The 27,356-nt window shown below is 48.6% G+C and overlaps 1 protein-coding gene across 25 annotated transcripts in view; it reads left to right on the top strand.

The window, feature by feature from the left end:
* Positions 1-26,738, top strand: part of ZNF470 (zinc finger protein 470) — a 47,065-nt gene extending 20,327 nt beyond the window's left edge. For 11 of the 25 annotated variants that reach the window (XM_057719584.1, XM_057719582.1, XM_057719583.1 and 8 more), the window contains 4 exons: positions 1,314-1,353; positions 10,228-10,294; positions 16,300-16,426; positions 22,308-26,738. In XM_057719584.1, coding sequence (XP_057575567.1) covers positions 10,262-10,294; positions 16,300-16,426; positions 22,308-23,764 — 1,617 coding nt within the window. In that variant the 5' untranslated portion in view covers positions 1,314-1,353; positions 10,228-10,261 and the 3' untranslated portion in view covers positions 23,765-26,738. Of the gene's footprint in view, positions 1-1,313; positions 1,354-2,969; positions 3,097-10,227; positions 10,295-10,481; positions 10,547-15,303; positions 15,984-16,126; positions 16,499-21,309; positions 21,527-22,307 lie in introns of those variants that run through there. The other 14 variants (XM_057719594.1, XM_057719593.1, XM_057719596.1 and 11 more) reach the window with 12 other exon arrangements.
* The last annotated feature ends 618 nt before the right edge of the window (positions 26,739-27,356 follow it).

Below are 27,356 nucleotides of genomic sequence, written 5' to 3'. Positions count from 1 at the left end.
GTACAGAGCATCAGTAATCATCAGGGAGATGCAAATCAAAATCACACTGAGATATCACCACATACCTATTAGAATGAATATTATTAAAAAAACAAAAACAAAAACCTAAAAGTGTTGTAGGTTGTGGAGAAATCAGAACTTTTGTACCCTGCTGATGTGAAGGTAAAATGGTGCAGCTGCTGTGGAAAACAGTATGCACTTTCCTCCAAAAACAAATTAGAAATACCACGTGATTTCAATTCTCACTTCAGGGTATTTATCCAAAAGAACTGAAGTCAGGATCGGAAATAGATGATTTGCACTCCATTATTCACTGTAGCATTATTCACAGTAGCCAAGGTGTGGAAGTAAACTAAACGTCCATCAATGAATGAACGGATGAATAAATGTGGTATACACATAAAGCATAATATCCTTTAACCTTAAAAAAGAAGGAAATCCCGACATATGCCACAGTGTGGGTGAAGCCTGAGGACATTGTGCTAAGTGAGATAAGTCAGACACAGAAAGACAAATACTGTGTTTATGTGAGGTGTCTAAAATAGTCAAACATGGAAGCAGAGAGTAGAGTGGTGGTTGCCAGGGTCTAAGGGAGGAGAAATGGGGACTTACTGTTCAACAGGTATAAAGTTTCATTTAGGCAAGATAATTAGTTCTAGGGTTCTACTGTACATCGTGCCTCTAGTTCACAATACTGTACTGTACACTTAAAATTTTGTTGAGGGTAGATCTCACATTAAGTGTTCTTACTACAATGAAAAGAAAATTAAAACTGGAATAACACCAAACTGGAAACATCCCAGATGTGGCAGCCAAGCTGTGGTACATCCCTACCATGGAGCACCACTGGGTAGTAAAGTAATGAACTATTGATACAAATAACAACTTGGATAAATCTCCAGAGAATTATGCTGAGTGAAAAAAAAAAAAAAAAAAAGCCTGTTGTATAACATTTTTGAAATGACAAAATTATGGAGGACAAATTAGCGATAGTCAGGGATTAAGGAAGGATGGGGTATGGAGGAAAGTGGGTGTGGCTATGAAAGGGCAACCTGAGGGAACCTAGTGGTGACAGAAATGTTCATGTCTATATCCTATTTGTGACTTTGCAAGGGAAACCGTGCCCCATAGGGTTAACAGAAACTGGTGACTAACAAATTCTTGAGCTTGTCTGACAGCTTGTTAAAACCCAGTCCACTTAAAACCGGCCTTCACTGATCAAACTACCCTTAACTGTTGCTACAAAAGACTTGCATGTCCTCCAAGCCGCATGTAGCCTACACAATAAGATGTTTGCCCATGTTGTTTTCCAGGAACTTGGAGTCAGCTGTGTCCAGTTCAAGCTCGAGACAGGTAAGACTGGTTGGGACCAATGACCCTACACCTGGGCCTTTACAAAGGCTGATGTGTCTGATGAACAGATTTTTGACGTCAGAGGGCCAAAAAGTCCACCCTCAGATCATACTTAGTGCCTCCAGTTTTGGACATGCATCCCATGAGGAAGCGTGTATATGCCTGCACAGAACACAGATTCCCTCACCTTTTCCCTTCCCCCAATACCTTTCCCCATGTCTAAGACCACCCTGCTTCTTTAACCCATAAATATCTCAAGCCCCTTATGTCAGGGAGGTGGATCTGAGGCCTGTTCTCCCCTCTCCTTGCTTCAGTGCCCTTAAGAAACCTTTTTTTTTTTTTAACATTTTTTTTTAATAAATTTATTGGGTGCATTGTGTCTTTGTTGCAGCGCGGGGGCTTTCTCTAGCTGTGGTGAGTGGGGGCTACTCTTTGTTGCATTGCTGGGGCTTCTCTCTGAGGTGGCTTCTCTTGTTGCAGAGTACAGGCTCTAGGTGCGTGGGCTTCAGTAGTTGTGGCATGTGGGCTCAATAGTTGTGGCTCACAGGCTCTAGAGTGCAGGCTCAGTAGTTGTGGCATACGGGCTTAGTTTGCTCCGCGGCATGTGGGATCTTCCCGGATGAGGGATTGAACCTGTGTCCCCTGCATTGGCGGGCGGATTCTTAACCACTGAGCCACCAGGGAAGTCCCAAGAAACCTTTTTGTCGTTGTTGCAAACCTCAATGTCTCAGCACTTCGACTGCTGTGCCTTGGGCAAAGGAAGCTGGTTTGGTAACAAGATGTCACCATTGGGGGAACCAGATAAAGGGTACACTGGATCTCTATGGCTTCTGTATTTTTTTCAACTGCATGTGAATCTACATTTATCAAAATAAAATATTTATTCAATTAAAGTCATTAAGCACCACTTAAGACTAGCTGCTGCTTACATTTCTGTGGCCACTCAGACATTCAGCAAATGCTTTGGACTTGGCTCTGCGGTGCACGGTGTCAGAGGCCCAGCTAGGGGGCCTGGATCCTACCGCAGTTACCCTGCCATCCTCTTGTGCCACCGCTTTTGTCTGCACCACTGTCCTCATCTGGACAGTAGCTTAGTTGTCAGGATTAGATACGTTCATAAGTCGTAAGACGCCCAAACGAGCTCGCATATAGGAAACTCATAATAAGCAGGGTGAATACATTTTTTTTCCTATTCTGATCATTTGCTACTTTGCATCTCCGTACGCTTTACAAATTTTCTACAATTCAGCATGACTACCATGGTCAACAAAGCGGCCCAGGACCGTCCCTGGGTCCAGCCCGGAAGTCTGCATAAGATGGGCCACAGCCTCCTTTCTCTCCGCCTCCAGCCACGCCCCCTCCCTTCCTGGAATTCTCCCTCCCCGCCCCCCACCTTCTTCCCTGAGCTACGCCGCCTTCCCTGCCACCTCTCCCTCCACTCACCCTCCTCTCCTCCCGTCTCTCAATCCCCATACCTCGGTCCCCATCCCTCAACCCGCACCCCTGACTCCCATTGGCCGCCGTTCCAGTGCCGCGGGGGCCTCTGGGAGCTGGAGGAGCGCAGTCGGGTCTCGGGTGGGTTCGGCTCCGCTCGGCACCATTCGGCTCCGCGGGCCGGGAGACCTGAGCGGAGGCGGCGGCGCGCGGGCTTCTGGGAAGTGTAGGCGGCCCGTCCGCGCAGGCGCAGTGCGGCCTGGAGGGCCTAGGGCGCAGGTCATTGTCCTGCCTGAGGGAGCGGCACGGGTGAGTCCGGCAGCGGGCGGGGCTGGGGCGGGAGGAGAGGGAGAGCGGGCCGGGGCGGGCCCGGGATGGGGCGTGCTGACCGGGGGGTGAGGGCCCAGGCGGGGGGCGTGAGGGCTGAGGGGGGAGTGTACGGAACCAGATGAGGGTCCTGTGAGGGGCGTGCGGGCTGAGGGAAGAGGGCGTGAGGACTGAGGGGAGAGGGCGTGCGGGCTGAGGAGAAGGTGTGAGGACTGAGGGGAAGGTGTGAGGACTGAGGGGAAGGTGTGAGGACTGAGGGGAGAGGGTGTGCGGACTGAGGAGAAGGTGTGAGGGCTGAGGGGAAGGTGGGAGGGCTGAGGGGAAGGTGGGAGGGCTGAGGGGAAGGTGGGAGGGCTGAGGGGAAGGTGTGCGGGCTGAGGGGAAGGTGTGCGGGCTGAGGGGAAGGTGTGAGGGCTGAGGGGAAGGTGTGAGGACTGAGGGGAGAGGGTGTGCGGGCTGAGGGGAAGGTGTGAGGACTGAGGGGAAGGTGTGAGGACTGAGGGGAAGGTGTGAGGACTGAGGGGAGAGGGTGTGCGGGCTGAGGAGAAGGTGTGAGGGCTGAGGGGAAGGTGTGAGGACTGAGGGGAGAGGGCGTGCGGGCTGCGGGGAAGGTGTGAGGACTGAGGAGAAGGTGGGAGGGCTGAGGGGAAGGTGTGAGGACTGAGGGGAGAGGGTGTGCGGGCTGCGGGGAAGGTGTGACGACTGAGGAGAAGGTGTGAGGGCTGAGGGGAAGGTGTGAGGACTGAGGGGAAGGTGTGAGGACTGAGGGGAGAGGGTGTGCGGGCTGCGGGGAAGGTGTGACGACTGAGGAGAAGGTGTGAGGGCTGAGGGGAAGGTGTGAGGACTGAGGGGAAGGTGTGAGGACTGAGGGGAGAGGGCGTTGCGGGCTGCGGGGAAGGTGTGAGGACTGAGGGGAAGGTGTGAGGGCTGAGGGGAAGGTGTGAGGACTGAGGGGAAGGTGTGAGGACTGAGGGGAGAGGGTGTGAGGACTGAGGAGAAGGTGTGAGGACTGAGGGGAAGGTGTGAGGGCTGAGGGGAAGGTGTGAGGACTGAGGGGAGAGGGTGTGCGGGCTGCGGGGAAGGTGTGACGACTGAGGAGAAGGTGTGAGGACTGAGGAGAAGGTGTGAGGACTGAGGGGAAGGTGTGAGGACTGAGGGGAGAGGGTGTGCGGGCTGAGGAGAAGGTGTGAGGGCTGAGGGGAAGGTGTGAGGACTGAGGGGAGAGGGCGTGCGGGCTGCGGGGAAGGTGTGAGGACTGAGGAGAAGGTGTGAGGACTGAGGAGAAGGTGTGAGGACTGAGGGGAGAGGGTGTGCAGGGTGAGGAGAGAGGGCGTGCGGGCTGAGGAGAAGGTGTGAGGACTGAGGGGAAGGTGTGAGGACTGAGGGGAAGGTGTGAGGACTGAGGAGAAGGTGGGAGGACTGAGGGGAGAGGGTGTGAGAACTGAGGGGAGAGGGTGTGCGGGCTGAGGAGAAGGTGTGAGGACTGAGGGGAGAGGGTGTGCGGGCTGAGGAGAAGGTGTGAGGACTGAGGGGAGAGGGCGTGCGGGCTGCGGGGAAGGTGTGAGGACTGAGGAGAAGGTGTGAGGACTGAGGAGAAGGTGTGAGGACTGAGGAGAAGGTGTGAGGACTGAGGGGAAGGTGTGAGGACTGAGGGGAGAGGGTGTGCGGGCTGAGGAGAAGGTGTGCGGGCTGAGGGGAAGGTGTGAGGACTGAGGGGAGAGGGTGTGCAGGCCCAGGTGAGGGGAGTGCCGGCTTGGAGAGAGGGCTGGGGAGAGAGGATTGGAGGGAAGAAGCTGTTACTTATGGGATGGGATGGGGAAGGAGGCGAATCTGTGCGTGCATGTGACTCTCTGTGTCTGTGTGCACATCATTGTGTGTGTGTGTGTGTGTGATCCAGGTGTCCACCTGTGTCTGTCTTTCACTCTGTAGCCGTGTCCCTGGGCTTGAGTGTGTCTGGGAGCCTGGGGTGTGTCTCTCCTGAAGTCCACCCCTGTCAGTGTCTCTACGTATCTCTGTGTGTGTCCACTTGTGTGTCTGTCTTTGGGCGTTTCTGGGTGTTTGAATGTGAGTGCATCTAGGTGTGACCCTCCTAAAAGCAAGTGTGAAGGGCTGTGAACGCCTGGACAGGTGGGCCTAGCAGAGCTACCTCCCTTCTTGCCCTGCAGGTCTCCTGGCCTGGGGCCCCCAGAGCCCCCAGCTCCTTCCTGCCCCTCAGAGCCTTGTCTGGCTCATAGAAGGCTCTAGAGGGTTGTGGGGGAGGAGGGGTAGGAAGTGTGTGGGTGACAGGATGTGGGGCTAAGGAGGGTCTGTTTCTTCTCTTGCGTCCCACAGGACCTTCTTAAAGGAGGGTCAGAGTCCCCTACCCCTTCCTGACCCGGGGTTCATTTGTTCAGGGGATGTATATTGGGCCTTCAAAGTGCTGTTCTGGGCACTTTGCTGGGACTATTTCATTTATAAGCCTCCCAGTAACTCCAGGGTACAGACCTCATCATCTCCATTTTACACATGGGGAAACCGAGGCTCATAGATTTAAGTGAATGACCCAAATCTACACCCAGGCGTCTGGGTTCCGGAGCCCCCACACTTAACCACCAGGTAGGCTGGAAATCCCTTTTTCCTTTTGGTTTATCTGACACGAAGTTGCAGGATTTTTTCCCCCAAGGGGAATACTACCATTAGAAACAATGAAAGGAAGGAAATGCCAGAAAACTCAAGGAAGGAGGGGAAGGAGCCACCAGCTTTGTAGCCACACAGATCTCAGGTCACATGGCTTCAACAGTTACCAGCCCCACGCATGTGACTTCCGGGGCCCCTGTGCCTTTGTGGGGTCCTTTTTTGTTTTCTTTCTTTTTTTTTTTAAACTCTTGGAATGGAAGCCAGCAGTGTATGCTTTTTTAGAAAATTGTTTATTTTTAATTTTTTTTTTTTTTTTTTTGGTTACATTTGGGTCTTTGTGGCTGTGCGCGGACTTTCTCTCGTTGTGGGGGCTACTCTTTGTTGCGGTGCTCGGGCTTCTCAGTGCCATGACTCTTGTTGCAGAGTACAGGCTCTAGGCGCATGGACTTCAGTAGTTCTGGCAAACGGGCTCAGTAGTTGTGGCTCATGGGCTCTAGAGTGGCTTAGTAGTTGTGGCACACACGTTTAGTTGCTCCGAGGCATGTGGAATCTTCCCAGACCAGGGATGGAAACTGTGTCCTCTTAAGACATTCTCATGGGCCCCTACAAGTATTATAGGCCTTGGGCCCACTGTGCCTCCTGGGTAAGTCGGCTCTCGTCATGTCCACATCTGGCCAAAGCCAGTGTTGTTGACCTCACAGTGCAAGGTTGGGAGTCAAATGGAGCTCACCAGTCCAGAAAGAATACTTTTTTAAAAATTAAATTCTGTTTAAAAAATTATGATGTTAATATGTAGTCACTCACCTAGGGAAACAATCAAAGGAATGTAAAGAAAATAAATTAATAATTCCCGCTTCCCATTCCCCCTCAAACCCCTCTAGGCACCACCTGGTGTCCATCATTCCACTGCCTTCCCCAGGCTCTGAAGCACTGCACGGAAACACACATCTGCATGTGCTGGCTCATTTTTATACAGAGGGGTTAAAGTTAGGTATGAAACCAGGCAACTTGCTTTTCTTATAAGTATGACATCACAAATATATCAGCAGATGCAGAACCCACTCCTGTTTTCTAAGGAGATCTGACTTCACGCAATGGATGGCCCACCATTTATTTGTCATTCCTTTGCTGGTGGGTACTTATATTTTGTTTCTGTTTTTTTGTGTATGTGTTGGTTTTGTTGGATTCTAGGGACAGTGCTATAATAAACATCTTTTTTCTATATATAACCTTTTACACAGAGCTTTTATTGTTATGGGCAGAGTCCTGGGAACAGGACTGCTGGGTTATGGAGTTCTTGTATTGCCAGCTCACTTTCCAGAAATGACTCCTTTTCCTTCAGCTGTGTGTGGGAGGCCCGTTTCTTTGTGTCTTTGCCAGTGATACAAATTGGCTTATTCATTCACTCAGCTCCATGTTTGGGTGTTACCTCTAGCTGTTATCCTAGATTCTGGAAAAAGAATCCAAAACTGCTAATTTCTGCTCCCAGGGGGACTTCCACTCTTGTGGAGGGAAGACAGATGACGAACTTGAAAACAGCTTTTTACAGAGACAGTTGTTGGCAATGATGTGGGCTGTAAGAAGATGGCAGGGGTGGTTGCTGCTTGAGCTCAGGGACCTGGCAGTGGGAGACTTCTCCCAAGAGGTGATGTTTGAGCTGACAGTGAGAAGGAGCCAGCCAGGGGAAGAGCGTTTCTGGCAGAGGGAACAGTACATTCAAGGCCAGTGTACCTGGGGCCAAGTGTTTGAGAGGGGAGCAGAGTGGGAGGAGGAAGGCCCTCGGGGCAGACCATAAGGGCCACATGAGCAGTGGTGAAGACTTGGGGTGATTTTTAATGCTGTGGGAAGACACTGCAGAGTTTTAAGCTGGAGGATGCTTTTGCTGAGGGCCGGGCATGGTGCTGTGAGGTTTACAGACATGAAGTGGTGGGAGATAACAATCCCATGCCTTTGTGATCCTTTGTGATCTACAATAAGGCTTCTTTTTAAAAAAATAATTATATTGTTTTTTATTTGAAATGTCACTGTTTAAGCAGCCGTGAATGGAAAGTGCTAAGACAGTGTGGCCAACAGAAGTTTTAATATGACCAGAGTGCGGATAATTTTTGACTCATCCTTGTGTATGTACTAGTTTGCATCTGCTAACCCCAAACTCCCAATTTGTCTTTCCCCACCCTCCTTCTCCGTTGGCAACCACAAGTCTGTTCTCTGTCTGTGAGTCTGTTTCTGTTTCATAGATAGGTTCATTTGTGTCATATTTTAGATTCCACATATAAGCGATATATGGTATTTGTCTTTCTTTTTCTGACTTACTTCACTTAGTATGAGTCTCTAGTTCCATCCATGTTGTTGCAAATGACATTATTTCATTCTTTTTTATGGCTGAGTAGTATTCCATTGTGTGTGTGTGTGTGTGTGTGTGTGTGTGTGTGTGTGTAAATAACACCACACCATTGTGTGTGTGTGTGTGTGTGTGTGTGTGTATATATATACACATCACATCTTCTTTATCCATTCATCTGTCAGTGGACATTTAGGTTGTTTCCATGTCTTGGCTGTTGTGTATAGTGCTGCTGTGAACATAGAGGTACGTGTGTCTTTTTGAACTGTAGTTTTGTCTGGATATATGCCTAGGGGTGGGATTGCTGAATCATATGGTAACTCTATTTTTAGTTTTTTGAGGAACCTCCATACTGTTTTCCATAGTGGCTGCACCAGTGTATATCTAGTGAGGCTTCTTAAGCTTTGCACTGTTGACATTCTTTGCTGTGGGGTCTGTCCTGTGCAGTGTAGGATGTTTAGCAGGATTCCTGGCCTCCACCCACTGCATGCCCATACAGTACCCCTCCCCCAAATTGTGGCAACCACAGATACCTCCAGACATTGCTGAAATGTTTCCTGGGGGCCAAAATCACCAGTGGGGAAGGATAGGTTGTCCTTCTGCCAGGCTGTCCTTATGTGTGCCCACTTGCAGTTAAAATCACTTAGCTTTCTGCATATGAAAGTTAAGGGCATTTGGCCTCAAAATGACCTTTCTTTGTCCTAGCGGTTCTTACATTTTTAGAAGCATTAGAATCACCTGGGAAGCTTATTTGGCCATTCTGATTCTGGTGCCTCATCCCAGATGGTTTGATTCCAAGCATATGGGTAGGGGCCTAGGAATCTATATTCTGAATAATATTTTAATAAGCATCCCTAGTGATTCTGGCACTTTGGGAAATGGTACAGTAGATAAAGGGCTTTTGTGTAGGAGAGGACTGGGGTTTTTCTGGGTGAGGAGGAGCTGGAGGTTTAGGGGGGTACCTTCTGGCTTACAGCAGAAACAAACCTGTTTTTACCCAGAGGTGTTGGTGACACAGATAGTGAGCTCCTCGTCATGAGAGGCATACAAGTCCTGGTAGGTCACTGTGGACCAGGACTGAACCAACATGTCTTAAACTCCAAGAATTTGCCCTAAGCTCTGCCGCCTGTCTTATGTTTTACCTTGTCTTTTATTTAAATTGGCTCACTGTTTTTTGTTTTATTTTTAACTTAAACCATCTTAGTTTAAAAGGGCACTCAGTGTGACTGCTGTAAATAGAAGCTGGGTGTTGCTGTAAAAAAGGAGACACACATTAAAACAAATGGAAGCGAAGCCAGATAATTCTAACTAGATATCTTGGTCTGCATAATTTGGGGTCCTGAGCTCTGCTTTTGTTTTGTTCAAGGGGGAGAGTAGCGAGGGCTAGAGGAGTGTTAGAACACATTAGCCGCCCCGAGACTCTTCTCATGAGCTTGTCCAAGAACTGGGAGAGAAGCTGGGATGCGCATTCCCTGGTGAATCCAGATTACTTCACAGGCTTCTGAGCTCTGCTGCTGAGAGTTCCCGGGCGACTGCATCCCACTCTTTGGAACACAGTCAAGTAACAACAACAGTAATAGTAACAGCTGATGTGTACGAGCTCTTCTGTGTGCTGCACAGCCCCAAGATCTTACCTGTATCTGTTACTTGAACCTCAAGGGTCAGGGGCAGTGTTGGGGGGTCTGGTGGGGCCCTGGGCCAGCACTCAGACCCAAGGAGGGGGTCTGGGCAGAGTGGCTGGGAGAAGGCTCCCACCAGCTCATGGGAGTGGAAGCATGTGTGTGTGTGTGTGTGTGCGCGCGCGCGTGCGTGCGTGTTTCTGTTGGGGAAGTTACCATGCACGGGTGTCTGGGCATGCACTTGGGAGACAGCTACTCCCATCCCAGCTGTATAGTCTTGGGCGAGTGGCTTAGCTCTTTAGGCCTCAGTTTCCTCATCTGAGAAATGGGCTGGATGGAAATAGTGCCCACCTTGCAGGCGTGTTAGGAGGATGAAGTAAGAGACAGTCCAGTGCTTTGCAGGCTGTTAATGTGTATGTGTGTTTCCCTCCCACCTGCCCCTCTACGGGCATATGTGTGTCTGTCATATCTGCATTGTGAGGCAGACCTGGGCCTGGTCTCTCACCTTGCCTCTCCCTTTTTCTCCCCTGACCACAGCCCACCGACCCCGGCCACCGTGGGCAGTGCAGGGATGGCCGTCCAGCTGCTGACTGACGAGACCCTGGTGAGTCATGTTGCCGCCCTCTCCTTTCCAGAGGCTCAGCCCACAGGGTCGGGCTCCTGCCCAGGATGACCCTCTGACCCCCAGCGCCCTCCAGGGCCCATGTCTCTACCTTCTGAGGGCTGTGTCCACCCTGAGGAGGGATGGTGATGCTCAGAGGTGATGCTTCCATCTACTCTGCCCCCTCCAGGCCCAGGAGCCCCTTGCCTGTCCCTGGACACTGGCTTTGGTCAACCAAAGAGGACTGGGCAGCTGGTGAGTGACCGGTTCTGCCCGGGGGGCCCTCAGGAGACGCAGGAGGGCATCTGGAAAGTGATGGTTTAAATGTGTTACATCAAATGTTAAAAGGCCCCTCTAGAGGAGCCCAGGCAACACAGCGCTGACACGTGATCTTTCCAAGTGGGCAGACAGTGCTAAGTGTCCCTTATGAATGGCCACGTGGGTGGTGAACACACAAGACTTGCTGGAACAAGGCCCACGCATTTCAGACAGTGGTTACCTTGGGAGAGGGAGGATGCTGTGGATGGGGCACATGGGCCAGCGTCACCGGCTCTTGCCATAATGTTTTATGGTGTTTTAATGGGTGGTACCTATATGACTGTTTGTTGAATTTTTCTCTAAACTTGCTTTTATGCCAGAAATATTTCATAATAAAAAGCATATTAATGCTGTTTATAGAAAACAGGGAAAACCCAGTAATAATTCACTCATAGTGCCTCTACCCAGAGATAACCATGTAGATGATTTGTGTATTCATTTATTGTCTTCCTTCTCTGATGATTATTTTTGAAAATTGACCCAGTATTGGCTCTGCCATTTTTATCTTGGAGTTTGTTTTTCATCCCACTTTAATCATTAAGGACTTTTCCAGCCTTTGGAAACTTTACAGACATCACTTGTTTTGGCTGCATAATTTGTGCATGTAAATGTCCATCTGGTATTGATGAGTTTGACTTTTTAAAAAAATTCATTTTTTAGTGCTGAAATAATGAGTCATAAAAGTAAAATTCCTGGTAGGTAAGGAAATGCATGATCATTATAAAAAGCTTAGAAAATCCAGAAGAGCAGGATCAGAATGATCCTTGATCTCATCCCAGAAGAGAGTCACCCCCACTGAGCAATTTCTATATCCTGCTTTTTCATCAAAGATTTCATCCTGAGCATTTCTCCACATTGTTAAAAACTCCTTGGTAACATCCGTTTTAATGACTCCATAGAAATTTTATCTTGGAGCCACCTGGCTTACTTAATGGTCCCCTATTGTTGGATATTTGTCTCCAGTTATTTATGGTTGTTGGGTATTTATTATGCAAGTTGGATATAAATAATAAATGGATATAAGTGACAAATGGTATAAACCTTGAGCATGATAGGTGACAAAGAGTGTCACAAGATCTTTTCTGGGGACTTCCCTGGTGGTCCAGTGGCTAGGACTCCTGTTCCCAATGCAGGGGGCCCGGGTTTGATCCCTGGTCAGGGAACTAGATTCCACATGCACGCTGCAACTAAAGATCTCGCATACGGCAGTGAAGATCCCACGTGCTGCAACTAAGACCCGGAAAAGCCAAATAAATAAATAAATATTTTTAAGAAAAATCTTTTCTGAATAGCATTGCATGTATGTTAGTGAGGTTTGATTTTAAGAAATGTTTATTAGTCATTTCTGCGGGGGAGTTAAATGATCTATCTTGTGCTTTACCAGTGTGCAGGAATCTTAGTATTCTTGAAGATTTTAAAGACGTGTGTGTGGGAATATTTGTGGCAAATATAATTCTCAGCTTTGCTTTTTGTTTCTTATTTTATATTTTTTTTAAGTCCAAAAGCATTTCGTATTTTTAAAATTGGATCTATCTGTCCTTCTCTGTCCTCCATAGTCTTTAAGCTGTAAAAGCGTTTCTCCATCCACAGGTCACCTATCACCTGTATTTTCTTCCTTTTTTTCCATTTATCATTTGGATGTTAACAGTGAACTTCTGAATCCACCTGGAATTTATTTTGATGTCTAAATATGTCATTTCACTTACCTGTGAGTTTTGGTTCATCATGCCTGTATTTATTCAACACCTGTATTAAATACACCCCACATACCACAAAGTATACAATTCATTGGTTTATAGTATATTCACAGAGTTGTGCAACCATCACCACAGTCAATTTTAGAACATTTTCATCATCCCAAATGGAATTGTATATCCATCAGCAGTCACTCCCATTTCCTCCATTGACCCCCAACCCCAGCAACCGCTCATTTACTTTTTGTTTCTGGATTTGCCTATTCTGGATGTTTCATATAAATGAAATCACATAATATATGGTCTTTTGTGTCTGACTTCTTTCACTCAGCATAATTTTTCTGAGCTTCATCCATGTTTTAGCATGTGTCAGTGCTTCATTCCTTTTCATGGCTGAATAATTTTCCACTATAAAATTAGACCACATGTTATTTATCCACTCAACATTAGATGGACATTTGGGTTGTTTCCACTTTTTGGTTATTAGGAATGCTGAAGTTCAAACATTAGTTTGAACATGTGTTCTCAATTCTCTTGGGTATATACTTAGGAGCGGAATTGCTGGGTCCTAATATAACTCTCTGACCATCTAAGGCATTGTTGAACTATTTTCCAAAGCAACTGCACCATGATGGCTTCATTTTTAACTTGTCTGTGATTATCGTCTTTTTTTTTTTTATTTATTTTTATGTCCACATTGGGTCTTCGTTGCTGCACACAGGCTTTCTCTAGTTGTGGCAAGCAGGGGCTACTCTGTTGCACTGCGTGGGCTTCTCAGTGCAGTGGCTTCTCTTGTTGCGGAGCACAGGCTCTAGACCCTCGGGCTTCTGTAGCTGCAGCATGTGGTCTCAGTAGTTGTGGCTCATAGGCTCTAGAGTGCAGGCTCAGTAGTTGTGGCACACAGGCTTAGTTGCTCTGCAGCATGTGGGATCTTCCCAGACCTGGGCTCGAACCCGTATCCCCTGCATTGGCAGGTGGATTCTTAACCATTGCACCACCAGGGAAGTCCCTGTGATTATCGTCTTGATTTCTTCTTTTTCCTACTTAATTTAGCAGGACTTGTTGATTGTTTTTATTGTGGTATGGTTGGGATTTAATTAAAGTGCTTTCTTCTCAATCACATCTAGCACAATTATATTCTGATTTTTTAGAAATAGAGCCTATCTGATTTCAGCTCTTTGGAACTTGGGGAGGTTTTCCTTGTGGTGAATTGGTTTGTGCCATTAGACAGGAGACCAAAACAGACATAGCGCTAAAATGAGTGGCCTTGGACATGCACACACAAAGAACTCAGGTTTGGTGCATTTGGGGCTAAACCCACTTCTGGGGAAGTATCCTCAACCCTCCAGAGGAGGGCGGCCCCTGCTGTTTGACTCCAGCATCCTTTGCTGTAAGATGTTGCCTTTGAGACTTCCAGGACTGCCCATTTTGTTTTCAGTGGACCTCTCCACCCGCCCTCACCCCAGCCCAAGCACAGTGCATGGAGCCTGCTCAGTAAATACGTTATTTATTGAGTTCACTGAGATGGGCATACTTAGAGAGGACTCTCTGAAGAAATTACTATATTTTAAAAATAAAAGTAAATTAAAAATTAAAGGGGACAGGAGGAAACTTTTGGAGGTGATGAATAAGCTTATGGCCTCGATCGTGGTGATGTTTCATGGGTGTATACTTTCCAAACTTATCAAGTTGTATTAATTAAATATGTACAGGTTTTATATGTCAGTCATACCTCAAATAGTGTTTTGTTTTTTTTCAGAAAGGGATTGTTAGCAGGACTGGCCAAAGGAAGTATGGGCCAAAGAATCAAATAATGTCATATAATAATAATAACTAGTAATAATAATAATAATGTGTATAAGATACATACGAAATGTCACAATTAATCAAATGTAATAGTCTACATTCATTGAGAGTTTATTCCAGTCAGACCAGACCAGCTCTATGCTAGAACCATATATGCATTACCCCCATTCAACCCTCATGACAACTACAGAGGGGAACATTGTTATTATGAAGCCCATTGAACAAATGAAGCTCAGAGAGGTTAAGGCAGTTGCCCAAGGAAACACAGCCATTGAGGGGTAGAGCCAGGATTTCATCACAGGCTTCCAAGCTCCTGAGCCCACACTCTTAACCACTGCCCTCATCAAGCGGTAGTGACCCACAAGGCAGAAGAGGCCAGCATGAGCCCAGAGCCCCCGGGTGGGCACGTGGGGGCCATGACAGGACCAGCTAGGAGGTGAGGCCTCTTCTCAGGGAGGGTGAGCCAGGGCTCAGGATCCACAGGTGGGAGGCTCAGAGCACCAGGGAGAGCCAAGGACCTGTGGGTGTGGGTGGCAGCAACAGTAGCTGATGGTAATTAAGCACCTACTATATGCTGTGCACTGTTCTGGGTGTCAAGCATGGATTAACTTGTTTAATCCTCACACCATCCTTACTCTTTGATCCATTTATTCATTCAAGAACTATTTGTCAAGTGTGTATTATATGCCAGGCATTGTACTAAAACACTGGGGAAATGGTGGTGAGCAAGACGGATGTGTTGGTTTGCTAGGGCTGCCACAACAAAGTACCACAGACAGAGAGGCCTAAACAACAGAAATATGTTTTCTCACAGTTCCAGAGGCTGGAAGTGCAAAATCAAGGTGTTGGCTAGGCCATGCTCCTTCTGAGGGGTCTAGAGAAGAATCAGTTTCAGGCCTCTCTCCCGGCTCCCAGTAGTTCTTGGCTTGTGGCAGCATGACTCCAGTCTTCACGTGGCGTCCTCCCTGTGTGCGTGTCTCTGCATCCAAATTTCCCCTTTTTATAAGGACATCAGCCATATTGGATTGGGGCCCACGTACTCCAGTGTGACCTCATCTTAACCAGTGACCCTATTTCCAAATAAAGTCCCATTCTGAGTTGCTGGGGGTAGGATTTCAACATATGAATTTGGAGGGGAGGGAGCATAATTCAGCCTATAACTGCCTATGAAGTGATAGGTGTTGTGACCTGCAGTTGACAACATCATCATCATCACCATCACCACTGTCACTATCATTGCCATCACCGTCATCACCATCACTGTCATCATAACCATCATCACCGTCATCGTCACCACCATCATCACCACCATCGTCATCACCACCATCATCACCACCATCGTTGTCACCACCATCACCATCATCACCGTCATCACCATCACGGTCATCATCACCATCATGGTCATCACCATCACCACCACCATCATCTCTACCCTGCTAAGTCACATTCATTTCATCCCCAGGGCTTATGGTATCAGCTGGAAAGGCTCTTATGCTTCCACCACATGAACTTCTCACCATTCCTCAATGGTCTAATCTGCTGTTTAAGCCTCAGGTCTTGACCCAAGCTCTTCCTCCCTCCAGAATATCCCCCCAAGGTCCTGACCACTGATCCCCAACCTCCAAGACTACACTCAGTGTCACCTTTCGGAAGTCTTCCCAGATATCCCCTAAAGCTGCTGTTGCTCAGGTGCCTGAAGAATTTTGTTTGTACCTTCATGACAGTATCAACCCAGATCATGGGTCAATTATAGGTGTTTTCGTCTGCCCCTTCTGTGAGGAACTAGTTCTTAAACCTTCCATGTCTGTATCTCAGCACCTCGCTCAGTGCCTGCAGCCTAGTAGGGGCTCAGAAAAGTTTGGTGAACTACTGGATTCCATCTAGCTTTCTGCGTTTGCTGGGCTCCTAATGAATGTGTTGATTCACTGGGTTATGATCATTTTGCCTTTGATTCCTTCTCTCAAATCTGTGACTTACTGCTCTAAACAGCCTCATATTTGTTTTATTTCTCTGTCAGAGGACCATCCACAAATAATGAGACACTGAGAAAACTGAGTGGCTGGTCCTTGTTGAAAGCACTTCAGATACATCCCGTGTGTCTCCCCTAAATCCTGTTGGCATTTCTGGCCATTCCTCCAGACCTCTGTAAGGAGGGCGCTGCGGTGAGTGGCTGTGGGTTTCCTCTTACAGGAGTCAGTGACCTTCAGGGATGTGACTGTGGACTTCAGCCAGGAGGAATGGCAGCAGCTGAAGCCTGCCCAGAAGGACCTGTACAGAGATGTGATGCTGGAGAACCTCCGGAACCTGGTCTCGCTGGGTAAGGGGCAGCTTCGCTGAGTTACTCACCATCGGCCTGTCACGTGAGGACTACAAAGAGACAAGAAAAAAGGTTAACAGATTTGACTACATAGAAAGTTTAGATCACTCTACTCGAAGTAAAAATAAAGTTGATAGATGATGAAATGGGGAATAATATTTGCCACGTGGATAACAGTCAAAGGATCATAATTATATAAAGAGCGCCTAGGAATAAATAAGAAAAAGACTGAATGATGGCCAGACTTATAGCTGGCAATTCAGGGATGTGAAAATACATGGAATTACACTTTATAAAAGATTTTAAAACCTTACCAATAGTCAAAGAAATACAAACTGAGTCAAAGAAATACAGTTTTTGCTCATGAGGTACACAGATGAAAAAGAATAATAGCCTGTATTATGAGGGTATCGGGAAAGGGACTCTGTCCTTTTGGGACTATAATGTTGGGACAACTCTTTTGGAGGACAGTTTAGCATTATGAGTCAAATTTTGAGCAATTCCATTTTTAGGGATCTATCCTTTAGAAATCTTTCTATAAGTGTGCAAAGTTTTCCATAGGAAGAAAAATAGAAACAACCTAAATGCCCACCTATACAAGACTAACCTATCCAGGTGTAGCCGTATGATGGAAACCATGCAGCTTGTCAAAGATGAGCATTCTTCATAGGCACTGACATGAAACAGTGTCCCTTGATGTGTTGTTAAAACACTACCTTTCAGAACTAGATTATGGTCCCATTTCTTCAACAGCTTTTTCGGAAGTATAATTGACCTTCAAATAACTGCACATATTTATAGGAACAAGTGGATTTATTTCAATATCTCTGCACACCCAGGAAACCATCACATGGTCCAGATGATGAACATATCTGTTACCCCAAAGAGTTTCTCATGCCCCTTGATAATATCTCCCTCCCCTCCCTGTACACTCCCTACATCCCCAGGCAAGCACTGCTCTGCCTTATGTCACTGTGGTTTAATTTGCATATTCTAGAATTTTATTTACATGGAATCATACAGCATGTACTCTCTTTTTGGCCTGACTTCTTTCACTCAGCTTAATTATTTCGAGGCTCACCCATGTTGTTGTATATATCAATAGTTCACTTCTTTCTACTGCTGAGTACCATCCTACCTTAGATAGTCTGCAATTTGTTTATCCATTCCCTTGTTGATGAACATTGGGTTGTTTCCAGTTCTGGACTGTTAATCAATAAAGCTGCTGTGAACATGCGTGTACAAGTTTTTCCATAGGCATATGCTTTCCTTTCTCTTGAGTGAACACTGGTGAGTAGAATGGTTGGCTTATATGGGAGGTGTATATTTAACTTTTTAAGAAACTCCAAACTTTTTCCCAAATCAGTTGTAACATTTGACATTTCCAGTAGCAGCAAGTGGGAGTTCAGCTGCTCTGTGTGCTTGCCAAAACTCAGTACACTCAATCTATTTCATCTCAGCCATTCTCATTGCTGTGTAGTCTTATCACATCATAGTTTTCATTTGATATTGAGACTCTTTCCATGTGCTTATTTGCCACATGTATATTCTCTTCAGTATAATATCTGTTCAAGTCTTTTGCCTGTTTTATTTAGTTGGGTTGTTCGTGTCATTATTGAGTTTTGAAAGTTCTTCGTGTATTTATTATTTTTTATTATTATCATTATTGACATAGGTCCTTTATCAGATAGATGCTTTGCAAATATTTTGTCCCATTCTGTGGGTAGACTTTTCTCTTTCTTGATGGCATCGTTTGAGACACAAACATTTGTAATTTTGGTGTGTCCAATTTATTTATTTCGTTGTTGTTGCCTGTGCCTTTGGTGTCCTATCTCAGAAATCATTGCCCAACCCAAGGCCATGAAAATTTATTCCTGTGTTTACTTCTAAGGGTTTAATAGTTGTAACTCTTCATGTACATCTTTGGTTCACTTTGAGTTAATTTTTGTGAATGATGTTAAAAAGGAGTCTAATGTCACTCTTTGTTTTGTTTTGTTTTGTTTTTTAACATTATTTATTTGGTTGTACTGGGTCTTAGTTGTGACAGGCAGGCTCCTTAGTTGCGACATGTGGGCTCCTTAGTTGTGGTATGTGAACTCTTATTTGAGGCATGCATGTGAGATCTAGTTCCCTGACCAGTGATTGAACCAGGGCCTCCTGTATTGGGAGTGTGGAGTCTTAACCACTAGACTACCAGGGAAGTCCTGTTTGTTTTTTTTTAATTGAAGTATAGTTGATTTATAATATTGTGTCAGTTTCAGGTGTACAGCAAAGTGATTCAGTTATATATATGTATCTTTTTAGACTATTTTCCATTATAGTTTATTACAAAATATTGAGTGTAGTTCCCTGTGCTATACAGTAGGTCCTTGTTGATTATCTGTTTTATATATAGTAGTGTGTGTATGTTAATCCAAAACTTAATTTATCCCTCTCCCCAATCCCCTTTGGTAACCAGAAGTTTGTTTTCTGTGTCTGTGAGTCTGTCTCTGTTTTGTATAAATTCATTTGTATTATTTTTTAGATTCTATAGTAAGTGATATCATATAATATTTGTTTTTCTCTGTCTTACTTCTCTAAATAAAATATTCTCTAGGTCCATCCACGTTGCCACATCTCCTAAAGGGTTTTAATCCCTGAAAGGGAGGCTGCCTCCTTTTTGCTGCCCCTTAATTGTGGGATTTTGCTGGCATTCTGCCTCCAGTTCTCGTGTTAGTATTTATTCCAAAAGACTTCCAACTGTATTCATAACCAAGACTCCGCCCCCTCCCATCTCTTGTATGTCCTCAGCATGTTTCAGACCCCATGTGCCCCAAACCAAACCCACCATCAGCCTTCCTTTCCTCTTCCTACTGAGAAGTTACCACCACCCACACCATGGGGCCTTCATGCCCCATGCTGCCATCTGCCCTAGCATCTGGACATCACGCCACACCCCAGGGTCACTAAGCCAGGATCACTCTCAAGTATTTCGCAAATCCTTTGCTCTGGGATGGGAGGCCATCAAAACGCAGCAAAGCAGTGACTCGCCAGGGCCCATGGCTCTGGGGTCATAGGCTTGAATCTCAGCTCTGCCTCTAGTGCGCTTTGTGACTTTTGAGTATGTGACTTCATTGTCAGAACCTCAGTTTCCTTGTCTATAAAATGGGTATACTCTCAAACATACTTTTATGGTTGTGGGGGCCACACGAAATGATCTGTGTCGATTGCTCAGCCCCGTGCTGGGCACAATGCAGGTGTGCAGTGCATGTTTACCTGCTGCCTTCTGGGTGCCAGGTACTGTAACTAACCTCCTGGAGTTCACTTTCCACTGAGGACAGGGCTAGTAGTAAACAACTCAAGGGACAAAGACAAGTTGTCACCGGCCATAATGAACACTCAGAAGGAAACAGGCAAGAGGATAGCAGGAGGGATGTTCCCTTCCACAGTAGGATGGACAGGGAGGCCTCCCTGTGGAGGATGAATGCTCACTGAGGCCTGAGGATGAGCACCCATGGAGTATCGGGGAGACAGCAGGTACAAAGGCCCTGAGGCAGGAAGAACTCAGCACAAACAACGGGATAAAAAGGGAACTAAAGGGTGAGAGTGCCTGCAGGAAAGGAGAGTGAGCCGCGGCGGGGCAGTGGAATCCCGGCTGGGAGAGGCAGGCCTGGCTCTGTCTGTCCAGGGGCCCACATGGGAAGGCCTTGGCTCTGATTGTCTGTGCGTTGGGGAGATGCCGGAGGGCTTGGTCTGACTGAGAAGATCCCCACCGCTGAGTGGACATGCCTTGCAGAGGGCAGAGGATGGATGCAGGAAATCCAGGTGCCTGACTCCATCGTTGGCTATGTAGGTAGAGAGATTTGGTCCCATTCAAGCTCTTGCCCATCCAGTGCCACTTAACAGACTAGATGATGGGAGGGAAGGGGTGACTCAGGAATGACTGCTAAATCTTTTTTATTTTTAAAACATTTTTTTTAATTATGGTAAAACACACAAAATTTACCATTTTAGCCATTTCTTAGGTGTACGGTTCAGTGGTATTGAGCACACTCATGTCTTGCAGCCATCACCACCATCCATCTCCAGAGCTCCTTCATCTTCCCCAGCTGAAACTTGGTCCCCATTCCCTCCTGCCCCAGCCCCTGGGACCCCCCCCCCCCCAGCTACTTTCTGTCTCTGTGAATTTGACTCCTCTGGGGACCTCATATGAGCGTCCTTCTGTGTCTGACTTATTTTGCTAAGTCTCTTTGATGAACTTTTCTTTCTTTTTTATCATTTGCGGGGGAGGGAGGTTGGGGTCCAAACACAAGTTTCCCATTAACTGTGTTGGGTTTGCTATATCCAGGAGGGCCCCAAGTAGGCTTTTGAATATTCCTCAGCAGAATTCAGGAGGTCTGGGTAGGGGGCATACATTTGGGAGGCATTGCTATATAGAAGAAACTGAAGTCCAGACTCCCTTGGCAGGACCCTGACAGCCTGGTGTGATTTAGGGGAGGGGTCTCAAACTCAGCTGTTGGTGGGGCCAGGTGGGGGTTTAAGTGAGGGGTGGGGAACAGCTGCTGCTCCACTCCTGCTGTTTTATGGCCCCATAGGAATAAGGGCTTTGTGTGACCATATCATCACACTTTTCATGACTTTTTTGTGTAAGATCTCAAAATTTTTAAATGTTGGGAATGAAGCCATTAGGTCCCTGATCCAGAGCCCGGAACTCAGACTGGAAATAGAAATGAAGAGGATACACGTAGGAGGGGATTGGAGACTCCACTTGACTGTGATTACCAGGAAGGGATGGATGTGTAAAGAGGAGAGATCTGGAGCCAGCCCCACAGGGGCATCTACCACTGCAGGACTGGACAGTGGACGAGGGAAGTGAGGCCCACGGGGCAGGGGAGGGAGGGATGGAGCTGGGCTGGAGGGCGGGAAGACGGGGTAACCTGCACATGCCATAAATATCAGCTGTATTTGTATCGTTTTTAATAAAAATCGATGCTCTGAGAAGTGTAACTGGTTGCGGGTATTCAGGATGGACGCTGGAGTTGAGGACTCCACTGCAGTAACTCCTTACTCAGCTTTGCGAGCTTTCTGACCCACCCCCTACAAGCCTGGGTCTCCCTTTAGGTAGGTGTATGTTGTCTCCCTTTAGGTATCTCTCCTCCACTGAGCTCCCAGAGGGAGCTATTTAAACTATGTAATAGTTTGCCTCAGCTAGTCGGCAACCACAAGTCTGTGCTCTATGTCTTTGAGTCTGTTTTTGTTTCATAGATACGCTGATTTGTGTCATGTTTTAGATTCCACATATAGGTGATATCATACAGTGTTTGTCATTCTCTTTCTGACTTACTTCTCATAGTGTGATCATCTTTAGGTCCATCCATGTTGCTACAAATGGCATTATTTCATTCTTCTTTATGGCTGAGTAGTATTCCATTGTATATATGCACCACATCTTCTTTATCCATTCATCTGTCGATGGACATTTGTTTCCATGCCCTGGCTATTGTAAATAGTGCTGCTATGAACATAGGGGTGCTTGTATCTTTTCGAACTATAGTTTTGTCCAGGTGTATGCCCAGGAGTGGGATTGCTGGATCATATGGCAGCTCTATTTTTAGTTTTTTAAGGACCCTCCATACTGTTCTCCATAATGGCTGCACAAACTTACATTCCCGCCAACAGTGTAGAAGGTTCCCTTTTCTTCTCACCCCAGAGGGGCGTTTCTTTTTCTCTGCTCACCTCTCTTCTGCCTTCTTAAACCACGTGTGTCGCCAGCGCATTGCTTTGCTCGTAGCTTCTCCACCTGCGCCCTGTCGTTTCCCATCCCCCGCTTGGGAAGCTCCCTCCTCCCAGTATTAACCACGTGCGTTTCTTCTTCTCTTCCTGCCCCCCCCCCCGCCCCCAGACTTGGAAACTAGAGCAGAAATGAAAGAACCGGACCCAAAGGAGGAGATTTCGGAAGACAGACCGTCCGTTGGGGTGCTCGCAGAAGGACCCGCGAGCCATGGTGCCTGGGGTTCCGCCTTGGACGCAGCGCGGACACAGGGTGACGGGGTGGAGACGCAGCGGGGAAGCGCTAGCACCTGCACGGGGCGGCTGGACATCTCCCGGGTGTCGGCCCCCGAATGTCTGGAGTTGCAGGCGTTCCTTAACCAGCGCTCCATCCCGGCGCCACCCAGGTCGGGGGGTCCGAGGGAAGCGTTTGCCATGCGGGGCAAGAACCTCGCCGGTAACTCAGACCTCGGCACACCCTCCAGAGCGGACACGGAGAAGAAACCCTACGACTGCAGCGAGTGTGGCAAGGCTTTTGGCCGCAGCTCGTCGCTGATGAAACACCAGCGCATCCACACCGGGGAGAAGCCCTTCCAGTGCGACGTGTGCGGGAAGCACTTCCTGGAGCGGTCGTCGCTGACCATCCACCAGCGGGTGCACACGGGCGAGAAGCCGTACGCGTGCGGGGACTGCGGCAAGGCCTTCAGCCAGCGCATGAACCTGATCGTGCACCAGCGCACGCACACGGGCGAGAAGCCATACGTGTGCGGCGAGTGCGGGAAGGCCTTCCGGAAGACCTCCTCCCTCGCCCAGCACGAGCGGGTGCACACTGGCGAGAAGCCATACGCGTGCGGGGACTGCGGCAAGGCCTTCAGCCAGAACATGCACCTGATCGTGCACCAGCGCACGCACACGGGCGAGAAGCCGTACGTGTGCGGCGAGTGCGGGCGCGCCTTCAGCCAGAACATGCACCTGACCGAGCACCAGCGCACTCACACGGGCGAGAAGCCGTACGCGTGCGGGGACTGCGGCCGCGCGTTCAACAAGAGCTCGTCGCTGACGCTGCACCGGCGCAACCACACGGGCGAGAAGCCGTACGCGTGCGGCGAGTGCGGCAAGGCCTTCAGCCAGAGCTCCTACCTGATCCAGCACCAGCGGCTGCACATCGGGGTGAAGCCCTTCGAGTGCGGCCAGTGCGGCAAGGCCTTCAGCAAGAACTCCGCCCTGACGCAGCACCAGCGCATCCACACCGGCGAGAAGCCCTACGCCTGCTACATCTGCAAGAAGCACTTCACGGGCCGCTCGTCCCTGCTGGTGCACCAGATGGGCCACACCGGCGAGAAGCCGTACGCGTGCAGCGAGTGCGGCAAGGCCTTCAGCCAGAGCGCCTACCTCATCGAGCACCAGCGCATTCACACGGGCGAGAAGCCGTACAGGTGCGCGCAGTGCGGCAAGGCCTTCATCAAGAACTCCTCGCTCACGGTGCACCAGAGGATCCACACCGGCGAGAAGCCCTACCGGTGCGGCGAGTGCGGGAAAACCTTCAGCCGGAACACCAACCTCACGCGGCACCTGAGGATCCACACCTAGGCGGCCTAGGGCCCCCGAACCTACACCAGGTGGGCGGGATCCTTAACCCAGAATCTACACCAGGTGGGCGGAGTCCTTACCGCGGGCGGTCGGCTTGGGGAATTCTCACGTGGTGTCCAGGGCGGCGCAGCCCCGCAGGTCTTAGGAATGTGGGGGTCGTGGTTCCCATGCGCCCCTTCCTGGCCGGCCGTCCACACCACCGAACCAGAAGGCAAGTTCCTCTGTGCCCAGAGTACTCGGGAACATTGCCAGGTTGGCTGTGGCTGGTAACTCACCGGAGGTCCAAGAACCTCAGGCCTCAAGCTTCCAGACCAAGCCCTCAGTAACTTGTAAGCGCTGAGATGGGGTGTTTAGAGCCTCCGGTCTCCGTTCCGATAGTAAAGTGGGGGAGAGGCGTGGAGGAGTTGTCTCGATAAGAGCATGGGAACATTTCTCCCCTGTCACACACCCTCGGTCTAGTCCAGACGTAGGTTGTCACCATTTGTGAGTTTCCTCCATAGGTAAGAGCTGGAGGGGGGACTCTCCGTCATCCTTCCACATCCAGCTCCCCTGCAGTCTCCCTAAACTGTACTGGAAGCCCCCTCCCCCCAAGCTAATAAGCGGTAGAAGTTGGCAAGTTGTCCGTGAGGGGAAAATCATTTTTTTTCAGAGTTAGTGATAACAGTAACCGCTTCGGATGACAAAGTTTCTCATAGTGGTCTGTTAAAAAATTTTTTTAAATAAAACTTCATGAAGGGAGACCAGTGTCATTTTAAATAGTCATCAGGTGAGAAAGATACAGGGAGCAGGTCTGCTGTCAAAGTCGGTTTCAGTGCTTGTGAAAGAGCGCGGGGGGAGGGAATACCAGCAGGCCTGCTATGCAGGTTTAGATACTTACTGGATTCAGTGAGAGTGTGCATCAGAGTCTCTTTTCATAGCTATTCTTGCAGTTAAACTTGAAGGAGTTTCCTAAGGCTGATCTGAAGCTTTGTGTATACATAGAGTTACCCCAGTCTTCTCTTTCTGGGGCCTTTTTTGTTTGGTTGGTTTTGTTTTGTGCTGATTTTGGCAATGCTGTGCAAGGCTTGTGGAATCGCAGTTCCCCAACCAGGGATTGAACCCAGGTCACGGCAGTGAAAGCTTGAAGTCCTAACCACTAGGCAACCAGGGAATGAACTCTCTCTGGGGCCTTTTCTACACCCTTTTAATTTTAATATTCTGTGCTACTGGTTGCAAATGTCCTGGTGTGTCTGAATGTCCCACACTTCCTGACTCTGGTGTTCACAAAGAATAAATAATTCATCTTAAACAACCACTTATATCCATAAGCACACTTCGTGTTGCAGGTAGGAAAAACAGCTGCTCAGCTATGTAGAAACATGGATGGTTTTTTGAATGTCTGGCAGGGTGTGGGCATCAGGATGGGCTTGATCCAGACGCTTGGCATCAGAGCCACAGCTCTGGCTCCCTGTGGTTCCCTGGCTCTCCCTTCATGCACTGGCCTCATCCTTCAGCTGGCTTCCCTTGTGGTTTCATGGTGGTCTCCAGCAGCTCCTCTTGACATAATTCCTCAGTCACGTCCAGATGGAGACAGACCTCTTCCAGCCATTGGCAAAAAAGCCCTAAGTTTCATTCCATTGGACTCACCAGGAACTGATTGTTCTGACCAGGGAAATGCCATGTGCTGATTGGCTTAGATCTGGGTCTTGCCCTAATCCCTGAAACTGTAGCTGTGGAAGGGGAATGAATGGGACAGCCTGAAACCACTCTCCACCCTTGACGTGGGTGTGGGGACGATTCCGCCCAGATCACAGTCGTGGAGAAGTGGGATGACACGGAGAAGCCGGCCCCAGGGTCATCATGCCGCCGGGGGTTAACATTTAAAGTCAGATGGCCTCTCTGGCTTTTGTCGTGACAGTGAGGTCCTGCTGCGTGTGACATTTTCTTTGGGGAGCCCTCTCGTTGCCACGGTTACCAGGAGGGCCCCTGGTCCTGTCTGTCCTCTTTGCTCTGTTGACCATGGGATGGGGGCAGGGCCCAGAGAGGCTGAGAGGCTCCGGGTCATATCTGTTTGCACCAACTTTTGTCTCCATGCTTCTATTCCTGTCGGCAAGACCAGATGTCACGTGACCCGTTTCCTAGTTGGGGTAGCCAGGAGAGTGACCGTGACCCACAGGGCAAGTGTGAGCCTTGGGTGGATGGAAGGGGAGCCCCAGCTGTAAGCGAGCAAGTTCCTTCTAACGGTCTGTCGCGGTTCCCTCTGCTTTAAAATGGGGGTAGTGGGCGTCTCCGGAGTTGATTGATAGGATAGCTGGGCGCAGGCTAAGCTGCAGGTGCCAGCAGCACAGAGCCTCAGACACCAGAGCCCCCGCCCTCTCGGCCTCTCTCCTGCTCTCTCACCCCTCGCCCAGTCTCAGACCAGAAAACCCACCCAGTCCTGCTTGTGGTCGGTTAGGACCTGTGTCCCATCCACCCCTGGGAACACAGGGCTGGTCAGCGCTGGCTCAGCCCATGAGCCGTCCAGCAGCAGGTCGGGGGAGACAGCCTGGAGGAGGTAAGTCTGACCAGTGTCTTAGCACCTGGACCGGAAGTGGCCTGATGTCCCCAGCTCGCGTGCCACGCTGTTGACTGCTGCCTCCCCTCAGACCTAGGTGGAGGCTGGGAAGCATCATCTGGCGTGTGTGCAGGACGAAGTGGAGACAACCGTCCCTCGGGCTGCACTCTGACGACCTGTCCAGGCAGATCGTGCAGTCAGGCAGGGGTGTGAGATACGGTCTTTCAATAAAACGAGCACATGGAGCCTGGCAACCTTCTAGGCAGCACCCCCACTAGGAGCTAAGAGTTGGGGTCTCTGATGCTTTGGCCCAGCAGCCATGCTGCCACCCTCCTCCTGTGCTTCCCTCCCGTCACCTCCTACTCAGGAGGTGGAACACTCGGCCTCTCCCTGCTAGACCTTTCCATGCGCCGCCCAGTCCTCATAAAATGGAAAGGATGGGGATGAGGGTGTGGGGAAAGCAAGAAGGAATGTCAGTGCCCTCTTCTCTCAGGGCCACCTGGTCCCTGGGAGGGCGGGACGGGATGCAGGTAACCGAGACCTTGGATGGAGATGAGGGCTGGGGAGTTATCAGAGGCTTGTGGTCACCATCCAGCATTACTCACTGAGGGCCTGGACGCAGATCCAGAAGCTGGTGATGGCCAGGAATCTCCCAGAAGTTTTGGAATTTCAGGAGAGTGCAAACCGTCCTCTCTCAAGTCACAGACTTATGACCCCCCGACATACTGGATGGGATTCTTGTGAACATAGAGTGCTGCGAGTCCAGCAGGCTTATTGTCTAATACATGCCTCCTCATCCACGGCCTTAATAATACCTTATTATTTTATTATTGATAATAGTGCTCTTTTACTATCATTACTTAATACTAAATACTAAATATAACAGTGCTCTTATTATCAACAATAAAATAAAATGTTATAGATAAGTACTATCTAGAGTACTGTCATTATCTGGTTTTTCAGCTGAGGAAACCGAGGCTCAGCACTAATGCTTTGCTCAAGATCTTGGAGCTGAAAGCTTGTGTGTGCAATGTTTCCCTTTCCTAAACGGCACCACAT

The sequence above is a fragment of the Hippopotamus amphibius genome, unplaced genomic scaffold, assembly GCF_030028045.1.
Source record: "Hippopotamus amphibius kiboko isolate mHipAmp2 unplaced genomic scaffold, mHipAmp2.hap2 H_1, whole genome shotgun sequence".
In the NCBI taxonomy this organism is placed as follows: domain Eukaryota; kingdom Metazoa; phylum Chordata; class Mammalia; order Artiodactyla; family Hippopotamidae; genus Hippopotamus; species Hippopotamus amphibius.
This window is presented reverse-complemented; position numbering and strand designations above follow the sequence as displayed.